The sequence below is a fragment of the Phoca vitulina genome, unplaced genomic scaffold (assembly GCF_004348235.1).
Source record: "Phoca vitulina isolate PV1807 unplaced genomic scaffold, GSC_HSeal_1.0 scaffold2, whole genome shotgun sequence".
In the NCBI taxonomy this organism is placed as follows: domain Eukaryota; kingdom Metazoa; phylum Chordata; class Mammalia; order Carnivora; family Phocidae; genus Phoca; species Phoca vitulina.
In genome coordinates, this window is record NW_022589705.1 from 59,873,413 (window position 1) to 59,888,191 (window position 14,779).

The 14,779-nt window shown below is 36.2% G+C and overlaps 1 protein-coding gene across 8 annotated transcripts in view; it reads left to right on the plus strand.

Moving 5' to 3' along the window:
• Window positions 1-14,779, plus strand: part of TUT4 (terminal uridylyl transferase 4) — a 124,126-nt gene that overhangs the window by 69,604 nt on the left and 39,743 nt on the right. For all 8 annotated transcript variants that reach the window (XM_032428971.1, XM_032428937.1, XM_032428996.1 and 5 more), the window contains exons 11-13: window positions 8,773-8,892; window positions 9,066-9,278; window positions 12,918-13,092. In XM_032428971.1, coding sequence (XP_032284862.1) covers window positions 8,773-8,892; window positions 9,066-9,278; window positions 12,918-13,092 — 508 coding nt within the window. The remainder of the gene's footprint in view (window positions 1-8,772; window positions 8,893-9,065; window positions 9,279-12,917; window positions 13,093-14,779) is intronic.

Consider the following 14,779-nt stretch of genomic DNA (forward strand, 5'->3'; position numbering starts at 1 on the left):
CCTGAGCCGAAGGCAGTCGCTTAACCAACTGAGCCACCCAGGCGCCCTAGGATGGTATTTCTTAATTATGCCCTAATTTTCTAGTAATCATAAAATAGTGTCAGTTTTCTCACATTTTTTAATTCAAGTAAGTAGACTGTGTTAGAAGAATGTAAGTTCTTTCAAATAAGTTCTTTTTTTTTTTAAAGAGTGAGAAACAGCATGAGAGGGGAGAGGGTCAGAGGGAGAAGCAGGCCCCCCGCTGAGCTGGGAGCCCAATGTGGCTCAGCCCAATTGAGCAACCCAGTCGCCCTCAAGTAAGTTATTTTCACTTGGGAAAAAAAAATGTGGTCTATAAACTTTCTTTCCTAAAGTGGCTCTTAGAAAAGAGTGCTCAGGGTGCCTGGGTGGCTCAGATGGTTAAGTGTCTGCCTTCGGCTCAGGTCATGATCTCAGGGTCCTGGGATTGAGTCCCGCATCAGGCTCCCTGCTCCTTGGGAGCCTGCTTCTCCCTCTGCCTCTCTCTCTTCTCTGTCTCTCATGAATAAATAAATAAAATCTTTAAAAAAAAAAAAAAAAGAGTGCTCAAACTTACATTGATTCTAAACATACCAGTCAGTGAAGGACACTAAACATGCATACAAAGCTGTTGCAGAGTAGTTCATTCCTATTTCCAACACAACAGTGTCTGATTTTTGTCAGTTGTGTTAGTTACAAAGAGCTTTATTTATGATTTTCATTTTCTGAGTTTATTGTAAGAAACCTAGAAATAATTCCTGGTATATTTTTCCTCTCAAAGATTTTTTTTTTAGGGGCGCCTGGGTGGCTCAGTCATTAAGCGTCTCCCTTCGGCTTGGGTCATGGTCCCAGGGTCCTGGGATTGAGCCCCACATCGGGCTCCCTGCTTGGCAGGAAGCCTGCTTCTCCCTCTCCCACTCCGCCTGCTTGTGTTCCCTCTCTTGCTGTGTCTCTGTCAAATAAATAAAATCTTTAAAAAAAAAGATTTAAAAAAATTATTTTATTATTATTATTTTTTAAAGATTTATTTATTTGTCAGAGAGAGCACAAGCAGGGGGAATGGCAGGCAGAGGGAGAAGCAGGCTTCCTGCTGAGCAATGAGCCCAATATGGGACTCGATCCCAGGACCCTGGGATCATGACCTGAGCCGAAGGCAGACGCTTAACTGACTGAGCCACCCAGGCGTCTCTCCAAGATTTTTTTTTTTTTTTTAAATTTTGTCAGAGAGAGCACAAGCGGTGGAATGGCAGGCAGAGCAGGCAGAGCAGGCAGATGGAGAAGCAGGCTCCCCACTAAGCAGGGAGCCTGATGCAGACTCAATCCCAGGACCCTGGGATCATGACCCAAGCCGAGGGCAGGCAGACACTCAACCAACTGAGCCACCCAGGTGTCCCTCAAAGATTTTTTTAAAACAGCTTTATTTATCTTGAAGTTTTAAGCCACATTGCACATCTTGTAATAAAGCACAGATTTTCCACAATTTGACGCCTTAGAAAAATTCTAGTATATAAACCATTTATTCTTGTAACTGATGTAATAAGATTGCTGTTGACTATTCTCTGGTTGTCTCCTCTTAAGTAGCTGTATTTTTAGCATTCCAATAATAGGAAATAGTTTTTTAGTGAAGCCTCTTAAAACACTTTAGCCTTATCAGTCTCTTACAGTCAAGTTTCCTGACTAAGAGCCACTTTTTGTGGTTAACATAAGAATTAATTTTGGCAGTATTTGACATCTGAAAGAGATCCCTGGAGATAGCTACATGCAAAAAAATGAAACTGGACCAGGTTCTTACACCATATACAAAAATAAACTCAAAATGGATTAAAGATTGGCGTGCCTGGGATCGAGCCCCGCATTGGGCTTCCTGCTCCGCGGGAAGCCTGCTTCTCCCTCTCCCTCTGCCCGCTGCTCTGCCTGCTTGTGTGCGCGTGCATGCACGCACACACTCTCTCTCTCTGTCAAGTAAATAAAATCTTTAAAAAAATGGATTAAAGACCTAAATGTGAGACCTGAAACCATAAAACTCTTAGAAGGAAACATAGGCAGTAATCTCTTTGACTTTGGCCTTAGCAACCTTTTTCTAGATGTGTCTCCTCAGGCAAGGGAACAAAAACAAAAGTAAACTGTTGGGACTATATCAAAATAAAAATTTTTCATACAGCGAAGGAAACCATCAACAAAACAAAAAGGCCACTTTACTTGAAAGGGAGAAGATATTTGCAAATGACACATTTGATAAGTGCTTAATACCCAGATTATATAAAGAACTTCTACAGCTCAACACCAAAACACCAAATAATCTGATTAATAATGGGCAGAGGACCTGAATAGACGTTTTCCAAAGAAGACATACAGATGGCCAACAGACAGATGAAAATATGCTCAACATCACTAATCAGGGGAGTGCACATCAGAAGCACAATGAGGGGCACCTGGGTGGCTCAGTCGTTAAGCGTCTGCCTTCAGCTCAGGTCGTGATCCCAGGGTCCTGGGATTGAGCCCCGCATCAGGCTCCCTGCTCAGCGGGAAGCCTGCTTCTTCCTCTCCCATTCCCCCTGCTTGTGTTCCCTCTCTCGCTGTCTCTCTCTCTCTCTCAAATAAATAAAATATTTAAAAAAATTAAAAAAATAACCACAATGAGATAGCACCTTACACTGAGTCAGAATGGCTAGTATCAAAAAGATAAGAAATAACAGGTGTTGGCAAGGATGTGGAGTAAAAGGGACCCTTTTATTAGTAGGAATGTAAATTGGTGCAGCCACTGTGGAAAATTGTATGGAGGTTCCTCAGAAAATTAACATTACAAATAACATTCGATTCAGTGATTTCACTACTGGGTATTTACCCAAAGAAAAAGAAAACACTAATTTGAAAAGATGTATGCATCCCTGTGTTTATGCAGCATTATTTACAATAGCCAAGATATGCAAGTGACCCAAGTGTCTATTGATAGATGCGTGTATAAAGAAGGTGTGTGTGTGTTTGTGTGTGTGTGTGTATATATAGATCTTGCTATTTGCAACAACATGGGTGGACATAGAGGGTATTATGCTAAGTGAAATAAGTTAGAGAAAGACAAACACAATATGATTTCACTTATGTGGAATCTAAAAAACAAAATAGCAGAAAACAAACTGGTGGTTGCCAGAGGAGAGGAGGGTAGGGTGATGGGCAAAAAATGGGTGAAGAGGAATGGGAGGTACAGGTTTCTGGTATGGAATGAATAAGTTACATGACTGAAAGGTATAGCATAAGGAATATAGTCAGTGGTATTATAATAGTATTGGTGGGGCGCCTGGTTGGCTCAGTTGGTTAAGCGACTGCCTTCGGCTCAGGTTATGATCCTGGAGTCCTGGGATCGAGTCTCACATCAGGCTTCCTGCTCGGCAGGGAGTCCGCTTCTCCCTCTGACCCTCCCCCCTCTCATGCTCTCTCTATCTCATTCTCTCTCTCAAATAAATAAATAAAATCTTAAAAAAAAAATAGTATTGGTGGTAACAGATGGTAGGTATACTTGTGAGCGTAGCATGACATACAGAGTTGTTGAATCATTATGTTGTATACCTGAAGCTAATGTAACATTGTATGTCAATGATACTTAAATTAAAAAGGTTCTGAGGACCAACTGACAGGTAATAAAAAAAATAATCTCCTACAAGGAAAAAAGAGCTCCCTGGGTTTTTAAATTTTTATTTTTTATTCTATGTATAAATACAACTTGGGATGCCTGGGTGGCTCAGTTGGTTAAGCATCTGCCTTTGGCTCATTCATGATCCCAGGGTCTTGGGATCGAGTCCTGCATAGGGCTCCTTGCTCAGTGGGGAGCCTGCTTCTCTTTCTGCCTGCCACTCGCCCTGCTTGTGCTCTCTCTTTCTCTGACAAATAAAATCTTTTTTTTTTTTTTAAAGATTTTATTTATTTATTTGACAGAGACACAGTGAGAGAGGGAACACAAGCAGGGGGCGTGGGAGAGGGAGAAGCAGGCTCCCCACTGAGCAGGGAGCCCGATGCAGGATTCAATCCCAGGACCCTGGGATCATGACCTGAGCCGAAGGCAGATGCTTAACAATTGAGCCACCCAGGCGCCCTCTGACAAATAAAATCTTAAAAAAAAAAAAAAATACAATGTACAACTTGATAATTTGATATATGTATTAATTGTGAAGTGATTACCAACCTGTTACCTCATGTAGTTACCTTTATTGTGTGTGTGGTGAGAACACTTGGGACGTACCTTCTTAGCAAATTTTAGGTATATAGTATAGTAGTGTTACCTATAGTCACCATGCTATATACATTAGATCACCAGAACTTACTCATTTTATATAACTGAAATTTTGTATCCCTTGACCAAAGTCTCTTCATTTCCCTCTCCCCAGCCTCTGGTAACCACCATTTTAACCTCTGCTCCTATGAGTTTGACTATTTTAGATTCTACATAACGGAGATTAGCATTTGTCTTACTGTGTCTGTTTTCTTTCACTTAGCAAAATGTCCTCTGGGTCCATCCATGTTATTGCAAACAGGAGAATTCTCTTTTTTAAGGCTGAATAAGATTCCATTGTATGTGTATACCGACTTTTTTTTATCTGTTGATAGACATTTAGGTTGTTTCCACAGCTTGGCTAGAAGATCCCTCCCTGTGTTTGAAGAGCTCTCTTGTAAACTCCCTAAATGTTATTACTCTGTGAGATGTCTAGTAGTGTTAACAGCATACACGAACAGTTCCTTACAGTTACGAAAAAGTTTCTAATTAACTTGACTTAGTCATTAGGCAGCATACCTCCTGTCCTAGGACTCTAGGGATAAAAGGGAATTTATTCTAGTGGAAAAATTGAAGCTCTTTTTATAAGTGTTTTTTATCCTTTCATTTTAAATTGTATTCTTTTTTTTTTTTTCAAGTAAGCTGTATGCCCAACGTGGGGCTTGAACTCATGACCCCAAGTACAAGAGTCATGTTCTATTGACTGAGCCAAACCAGGAGCCCCTGTATTCTTAAATTTGCCAAGGCATTAAACTTTAGTGATTATTATCTTTATTATTTAAATAAAAAATAAAAACAAAAATTAAAAAAAATCCAAGTATAAGACCAGTCTTACTTACGTAAATGCAAAAGTCTAAGTGAAATATAAACAAGTGGAATATATTAGTGTATCAAAAGGTTATATGCCATGACTATACAGGATTTATTTCAGGAGTATAAGAATGGTTTAATATCATGAAATCTGTTAACATAATTTATTATATTAACAATTTGAAGCAGAAAAAACATGGATGCTGAAAAAGGCATGTTTTTCATTTAAAAAACCCTCTTAAACTAGTAAAGGAAATTGATGAAGACTGTTTACTAAAAAATATAACAAACATCATTCTAAACAGTGAATTACTCAAGCAATATGTTTAGAATTAGGAGTATTACAGGGATGTTCACCAGTAATGTCGTACATTGTTTTGGGAGATTTAAACATGCAATAAGAAAATGAAATAATGTAAATATTGAAGAAATAATAAAATTTCTTTGAAGATATGATTGTATATCTATACAACTTTAGTAAGAAAACTGTTGGGATTAATAAGAGAATTTGTTAAAAAAAGAATTTGTAAGATGACAAATTACAATATAAACATAAAATAATCAGTAGGTTTTCTCTGTCATGGAAATAAACTGGTAGAGTGGAAATGGAAAAATATTCCTTAGTGATAGTGACACAAATTATAAAATATTAAGGAATAAATTTAATAGAGGTACAGAGAGAATCTTATATTATTGAAAGGTAAAAATGAAATCTGAACAAATTCGTTTATTCAGCAAACATTTGTTAAATGCTTCCTATGTCCCAGACACTGTTCTAGGTGCTTGAAATATCTAACAAGACATACGGAGTCTTGCCGTCACAAAGCTTGCATACTTGTGGAAGAATCAGCCAGTAAATAAATATATAAGTAACACAATATCTGATAGATTTTGCTATAAAAATGAGATGATGTGATAAGAGGGTGACATTACACCAGATGGTTAGGGAAGGTCTCTTTGAGGAATTGATATTTAAACTCAGACCAGCAGCAACCAGCTACTTGAAAGTCTCAGGGAATAGCATCCAACAAATAGGTAGTACAAAGCTTCTAAGGTACAAAAGAGCTTGTGAGGAACAGAAAGGAAGGCAGGAGTGGCTGGAATGAAGTGAGAGTGAATGTTTCTGTGGTAAGGCATTTGGATTTTTTTTTTTTTTTTAAGATTTTATTTATTTGTCAGAGAGAGAGAGGGAGCTTGAGCAGAGGGGGAGGAGCAGAGGGAGAGGCAGACTCCCCCGCTGAGCAAGGAGCCCAATGCGGGACTCAATCCCAGGACCCTGGGATCATGACCTGAGCTGAAGGCAGCTGCTAAACCAACTGAGCCACCCAGGCATCCCGGGAATTTGGATTTTAATTGCAGTGAGAAAGCAGTTTTAAAAGTGGTGTATGACTTGATGTGATTTATACTTTGAAAAGATCTTTCTGGGATAAAGAATACAAGGAGGGAGCCCATTAATCAGGCTGCTGTAGTAGATCAGCCAGAGGTGATAATGGTCTGTGCTAGGTTAGAATGGATATAAAGCATAGTAGACAGATTTGGGATAAGTTTTGGAGGTAAGACTTGTAAAGGTTTTGGTTATGAGAGTTTAGGGGAAGCGAGTAATTGATGAGAACTGAATTTTTGGAAAATGCAAAGATACAAAGTTCTTAGATAAGGAGATGGTACCCCTAAAATGTAAAATCATCTTAATTTAATTTTCAAATGTCCAGTAATTTCAATTAGAATTACCAAGAGTTTTTAAAAATTTGATAAAATGGTCTTAAAATTAGTATGGAAGAAAGTTTGAGAATAGCCAAAAGAATTCAGAAGGAGAACACTAATGAAGGGGACCTACTTTACCACTATAAAACTGCTTACTCAAGTATATGCCTTTGGCATAGGAATAGACAAATAGATTTGTGGAACAGAATAGGAGGCCCAGAAGTAGATCCTAGTGTAAATGAAATTTTAATATATGAAAAAAATAAAATACTTCATTTCAGTGATAAAACAATGACTTGATAAGTGGTGCTGTCACAACTCTATATTTTTTATTTTTTATTTTATTTTTTTTCACTGTGTATTTTTTTAAAATTTAATCTTGTGTTTTTTAAATTCAATTAATTAACATGTAGTGTATTATTAGTTTCATAGGTAGAGTTCAGTGAACAACTGTATATTTCTTGAAGAAAATAATGTTGGATCCTTAGGACACTAAATGCAAAAATAAATTCTACTTAAATGAAAAATCAAAATTTTAGGAGAAAGTTTAAGAGTAGTATCTGTACTGTGGTTTGGGGAAACTTTTTTACCATGATAGGAAACCTAGAAGCTATATAACAAAAGCATATTTAACTATATATACATTAATATATTTTGTATGATAACAGTCAAAATAAAAACAGGTTGGGAAAAATAACATTGTTCTAGTGCATGTATCAGATTTAAAGGATTATTAACTGTAATGTAAATTGATATGCAATGTATACAGATAGAAAAATTGGCAAAAGATTCAATAGGCAGTTCAGCAAAGAGCCAGTCACAGGACCCTGGGATCATGACGTGAGCCAAAGGCAGTCGCTTAACCAACTGAGCCACCCAGCACCCTCTATTGGCATTTTTTTAAAGTGGTAATACTTAATGTTGGAAAGTGTTATGTGTACACTCATGTTACTGGTGAAAAGAGGAATTTTTGTAGTGATTTTGGAAAACAATCTTATTAGAATTCAAATATATCACATATTTTTTTATTTACTTACTTATTTTTTAAGATTTATTTATTAGAGAGAGTGCAAGCGAGCGTGGGGGTGGGGAGAAGCAGAGAGGGAGAGAGAAACCCAAGCCGACTCAGCGCTAAGCACAGACACCAACATGGGACTTGATCCCATGACCCTTAGACCTCGACCTGAGCTGAAACCAAGAGATGGATGCTTAACTGATTGTGCCACTCAGGCACCCCTCTATCACCCATTTTTAAATCCAGCAAACACATCTTGGGAAAATAGTTCATATAAATAAGCACCAGTAATTAGGAAATATATATAAGGATGAAACGACATTGCTTAAAGTGGCAAAAATTGGGAACAAAATGTGAATGTCCTTGGGTAGGGAGATTACTGAGTAGCCATCCAGATCATAGACTATAATTTAAGCATTTAAAAGAATGTTAGGAAGATAAATAAATAAATAAATATGTTAGATCTGTACTAATTGACTTAGAGGAACTTTGTTAGTATATTGTTAAGGGAGAAGAATAATACACAGATGTGTATAATACACAATTTTGGTAAGAGAATGACATAAAACAAAATCCTTCCTGCATTTATATAGAAAATAGAAATATATAGGAATACATTTGTATATGGTTATTAGAGTATAGAAAAAGGCATGAAAGTTTATAGACGATTGTTAACATTGAGGCAGAAGTAGAAGCAAGGTAAGAAAATAATATTTTAAAAATGTGTACAGAGTAAAAGCACTATGTATGATATTCCATTTAACTAAAATATATATATGACTTTATATGCAATAAAGAAATGAATGGAAAGATTGTCACCAATGTGTTAATAGTTATTTCAGGGTGGTGAGATTTCAGGTCATTCCTGTAATTTTCATTGTTTAAACGTTTTACAATGATCATAGTAGGAAAAAAAATCTATATTATGAGGGGAACAAAGAAAATTAAAGCTGATGGCAGTAATTTCTCCCCCTTTGTTTTGCAGTTATGCTATATTGACTCCCAAACTGATGGTGGAATCCCTTCTTACTGTTTTGCTTTAATGGTGATGTTTTTTCTACAACAAAGAAAACCCCCTCTTCTTCCTTGCTTACTTGGAAGTTGGGTAAGCACGAATTTGTGACATATATGTGCATGTATATATGTAGTTTGCTCTTACAGAGTGCTCTGTTCAAACATTTTAAGCTGGAATTCTGGTTTGTTTGTTTGTCCACCTTTTTGTTTTTGTTTTTTTTTAATAATTTTTCCACTACCAATTTGGAATGCCTTTTTATATAGATTGAAAGCTTTGACCCAAAAAGAATGGATGACTTTCAGCTGAAGGGCATAGTAGAAGAGAAGTTTGTGAAGTGGGAATATAATTCAAGTAGTGCAACTGAGAAAAACTCAATTGCTGAGGAAAACAAAGCTAAGGCAGACCAACCAAAAGATGATACCAAGAAGACAGAAACAGACAACCAAAGTAATGCCATGAAGGAAAAACATGGCAAAGTAAGCTTTTTTTTGTTTTTGTTTTTGGCTTTTCTATCTGTAGAATTTGTGATGCCTTCGATTGAAGCTCTTTAATAGTAGATTGACTGACTTTGCATAAGCCTCTTGGCCTCATTTTCCTCATCTGTGAAGTGAGGGGTTGATCTGGTTTAGTTTTTCAGTGCTTATGATTCCCTAATGAATTTATACCTCCTTTTGGAAAATGTATATTGTTTGAATCATGTCATGGTAATTCTTTGTATCTTTTTCATTTAGACAAGGAAAATTTCCTTCAGGAGTTGGGCTGTGATCAAAACTTTAACACTATGGAAATTATGTTGCCAGATTGGTGGAAAAATAAAGGCTCTTTCCTCCATTAGGGGGTGGCTTGCTTATTTGATCATTCAACATTCTTTTATTAAGGACCTGCTATGTGCCAGACATTATTTTGAGGGCTAGGGGACCAAAGATGAATATTCATGGATTGTGTACTCCAGAAGTATGTAGTGTTCTGAAATAGACAGATATATTATTATAGAAATGAAAGCATTACTGAACTGATTGCTCTAGCTATATTGAATTATATGTAGTTCCCTGAACAGTCGTTCTTAGTCCCTTTAACTCTCCCACTTTCCTAGACTTCTTTCTCCTCTCCTCTCAAACCACCAATACTCAGCTAATGATTTTGCTTATTACTTCACTGAGAAAACTGAAGAAGTCAAAAGAGAACTTCTACACACTCCCACCACCACCTGCTGCTGTCTGCACTCACATAGCGTGCCTTCATGCCTGCTTTCGTAAAGGAACTTCCCATGTTGTTATCTAATTTTCTCCACTTGTGTATTTACTCCCATCCCTTCTTGTTTATTCTAGAACACTGCTCCAGCAATTCTTCTCTATCCTTCCTTAGTAATTTTTCATTCAGTAAGCAAACATGCTTTTATTTCTCCCATTTTAAATAAAAATATGGACATCATTTCCCTTCCCAGCTATTCCTTTGCATCCTTTTGCAATAAAACTTCTTGAAAGAATTGTCCATATTCACTATTTCTGATACCTGTTTCCTCTTAACTCAGTGTAGTCAGGCTTTGACCCTCATCAACCTACCAAAACTTGTACGTCAATATCATTATCTTCCACATTGCTAAATCCAATTGTCACTTCTCAATTTTTATATTTTTGATGTATCAGCAGTATTTGCCAGTAGATTATTTTCTTTGAAAAATTTCTTAACTTGACTTTCAGGATAGCACACCCATGGCTGATTATTTCTTCTCAATCTCCTTCCCTGGTTTCTCCTTTCCTCTTTAGTCTCTTAATATTGGCATGCTCCAGAGCTCAATCCCTGATCCCCTCCCCTTTCTTCTGTATCTGCACTCCGTTGGTGATCTTATCCAGTTGTATGGGTTTTACATACCATCTGTATGATACTCCCAAATTTAAATCTTCAGTCATACCACACTCCTGAATTCTATAGTTGTATCCAACTGCCTATTTAATGTCTCTACTTAGATGTCTAATAGAGATCTTAAACTTAACATGGCTAAATCTGGACTCCTGGTCTTCCTCTTTCTCCACATGGCAGTGTTCACATCTAAGTTGATGGCACTTCATCCTTTCAGTTGCTCAGTCAGAGGCCTTGGAATCATCCTTTACTTCTCTCTCTTATATATACCCTGTATCAAATCTGTCAGGAAATCCTGTCATTTCTATTTCAAAATATATTTAGAAGTTTACCACTTCTCACCACCTGCACCATTAACATGCAGGTCCTAGCCACCATCATCTTTGGCTTGGATTACTACCATAGCCTCATAATGAGTTTCCCTATGTCTACCATTTTTCTTTATACAGTTGACCCTTGAATAACATGGACTGTGCAGGTCCACTTACGTGGATTTTTTTTTCAATATAGCATATTACTGTAAATATTTTTCTCTTATAATTTTCTTAACATTTTCTTTTCTCTAGCTTACTTTATTGTGAGAATACAGTACATAATAAATACATAAAATATGTATTAGTTGACTATGTTATCAGTAAGCCTTTTGGTCAACAGCATGCTGTTAGTGGTTAAGTTTTGAGGGAGTCAAAAGTTATATGCAGATTTTGACCTCATAGGGGTTGGTGTGTCCCTAACCCCTATGTTGTTCAAGAGTCAACTATAGTCTCTTCTCAGCACAACAATCAAAATGGTTCTTCAAAAACTTAAGTCATATCATGTCCTTCCTCCTCTCCACACTCAGAATGCTTCAGTTGCTCCTCATTTAATTTAGAATAAAAGCTGAGGAGTTCTTACTGACTAGCCCTTTGTTTTTCTCTTCTCTTCTTACCCTTTCTCTACTACACTAGCTTCCTTGATTTTCTTTTTAAAGCTAGTCACACTTCTCTTTATTGTGTTTGCTCTATCTGTTCCTATTCCTAGAACACTTTTCCCTCTTATTCAAATCATACCTTTTTAACAAGACCTATCCTGACCACACTATTTAACAATGAAACCATGTCATACTCCCATACTCCCATTCTTCTACTCAAAATTTTTTTTTTATTTCCACAGTACTTTGCTTTTTCTAACTTGCTATGTAATTTACTTGATTTTTGTTATCTTCTTCCCCTGGAAAGTAAGATCCACTAAGGCAAGATCTTGAGGTTTTTTTCACGGATATGTCCCAAGTGCCTGGCACATAGTAGGCACTCAATAAATAGTTGTAGAATTGAATGAGTGGATGACTGTTTCATGTCTTTATGCTCCTTAGTGGTCACTTTTAGCCAGTCTTTATCTAGCTAATTCCTTTAGAATCAGGTATTACCTCTTTTGTTAAAATCCTCCTAATTTAGAGGCCCATTTTAGCACATAGTCTTTACTGTAATTGTTAAATTGTCTCTTCCTCTCCTAATACTATGTGAAGGTAGGACCTTACCTTATTTGAGTGGCAGTATGGTAGGTACAGTGATTAGCAACATAAATTCAGTAGCCAGGTGGTCCTGAGTCAAATCCTTGCCCTGTAGTATCTACTTCATAGAGTTGTTAGAATTAATAGTTACTATATGTGGAACACTTAAAAAGAGTGAATGATGCATAGTGACCATTATGTTTAAGCGTGAGTGCTCATTATTTTTTTTATATCCCCAGCACAGTTCCAGGGACAGTAGGTTCTAAATAAATGTTTGCTGAATGAAGGAATTAGCTTTTGAAAGCCCAGGGCATTTACTTAGATTTTTAAAGTAATTACTACAATAAGGAGCTGTAGTAATTGTTGTGTAGTGGGTTGCAACCTTGGCTGCACATGAGAATCACTTAGGGGGCTTTAAAAATCCCATTGCCCAGTCCATTGCCCAGGTCAGTTAAATCGAATCTTGGGAAGGGTATGGGAGTAGGAATGGTATGGATATGGAGCCTCAGGTATTAGTGTATTCTAATGCTCCCAGTGTGATCTGATGTGCAGCCAAGGTTGACAATCACTGGTTTAGTGGGAAGAACAAAAAATTCTAGGAGTCAGTAAACTAGGACTGTGTTTCCAGCTGTGTCACAAACTGCTTCTTGGGAAGTTACTTCTTTATGCCTCAGTTTTTGTAAAGGTAATCTCTAAGGTCTTTTTAAACTGAAAATTCAATGATTCTGTAGGTTTGTGGAACTTAAAAGTATTTTTTCTTTTCCAGTCTCCTTTAACATTGGGAACACCAAATCAGGTATCCCTGGGACAATTGTGGTTAGAGCTGCTAAAATTTTACACACTGGATTTTGCTTTGGAAGAATATGTCATATGTGTACGGATACAAGATATTTTAACAAGAGAAAACAAAAACTGGCCTAAAAGGCGAATAGCCATTGAAGGTGAGATGATATGTTATATTTCATTTGGAGAATATGTTTTTGTGTGCCACTCATCATTTGTTTCTAATACAGTGTTAATAAATTATATCCCTTGGCTTTGTAGCACTATATATGCCACTAGGTTGTCATTATATATGTCAGGTAAATTCTTTATCAAGTCCATGATAGTTTTATAGAATTAATACTAATTTTAAGGTTTCAAATCTATAAATATATTGGTTAGGGTTATTAGCTTATTACATGCCTTTATTTTTATTTCTTAATTCTTTTGAAAAATTTCAAAAATATAGAAAAACAGAAAAGTTATTCAAAACAATCTTAGAGTATTCCTGTAAGTTTCTGTCACAGAATTATGTTAAAATATAATTTGAAAATCCAGTTTTTCCATTGTTTTTTCTAAAGTACCTCATCTCTATGGAATGTGTAACTCACCAGAGTATATATAGAGAATATAATCAGTGGTGTTGTAATAGCATTGTATGGTGACAGATGGTAGCTACACTTGTGGTGAGCATAGCATAACTGCAGAGTTGTTGAATCACTATGTTGTACACCTAAAACTATAATGTAACATTGTATGTCAGCTATACTTCAAAAACATTTAAAAAAAAAAGTACCTCAGTTGTTAAATGTGGCTAAGCTAAAGAGAAAAAAGATTGATTTGAGAAAAAGAAAAAAAATTGATGTTGACAAAAAAGTTTTACATCAAATCCTGAGACTATTAAGATCTTTAGAATGCAAGTTAATAGAATGGTTTCTAGAAAATTTAAATCATGCAGCATTTCACTCACTTTTTATAGATAAGGAATTGAATTTCTGTCCATCGTTTTAGTCTGTTTAGACAATACATTCTTTTGTTGCCTGTCCTCTGTTGGCCTTCTCTAGACCCACAGATACTCTTACACACTCAAGCATGTACGTATATCTTGTACACTTACAAAAGTAAATAAATGAGCTCTAAAGCTTGTAGCTATCATAATTTGTCTTCTTGTCTTTTTCTTTTTCTTCTTCTAGAAGGAGAGGAAAAGCTTTTGGGTTTAGAGAACAGCCTGTGGACTTAGATAACAGCAAAAACTTAACAGATGCCCAAACGTTAACAATCTGAAGCTTGCATGTTAATCCTTTTACTTAGTGATCTTCAGTAGTGGAGAAAATGTGTATTGTCTTTTGGATGTCATCCATTTGTTCCTTTTTCCTGGGGCATATTTGTATTTAAGGCTTATAAAATCCAAAAACTCAATAAGCATTTTCGAGGTCTTTTATATTTTCTTAATAACGAGGATGTAGTTGATATAAGCCTTTTCAGCATACCCACTTTAGACTGGACCAAAATTTAAATTTTGGTTTGATTTTTACTTTCTTAGATCTCTTTTTTCCTACTTTTTAATTTCTCCTTACATTTTCTGATTTCACTGAAGTTAAATGTTAAAATCATATTTTTTAACTTGAAGTTTTGAAAGTTTTAGTTATATTTTATTTGCTTAAATTGCAAGGAGTATGTAGCTAAAGAATATTGTGACAAGAGATGAAAATTATGAATGGGTCCTAGAGGTTTGAAAAATTCATCTAATGACAGTATAGGAAGGCATAACGGTATGCCTTTATCTACCAATTTTATCATTGAAATTTTGTCTAATTACTGAGTTGGTGTCCTCGTCCAACCTCTCATTAATTATCCTGATTATTA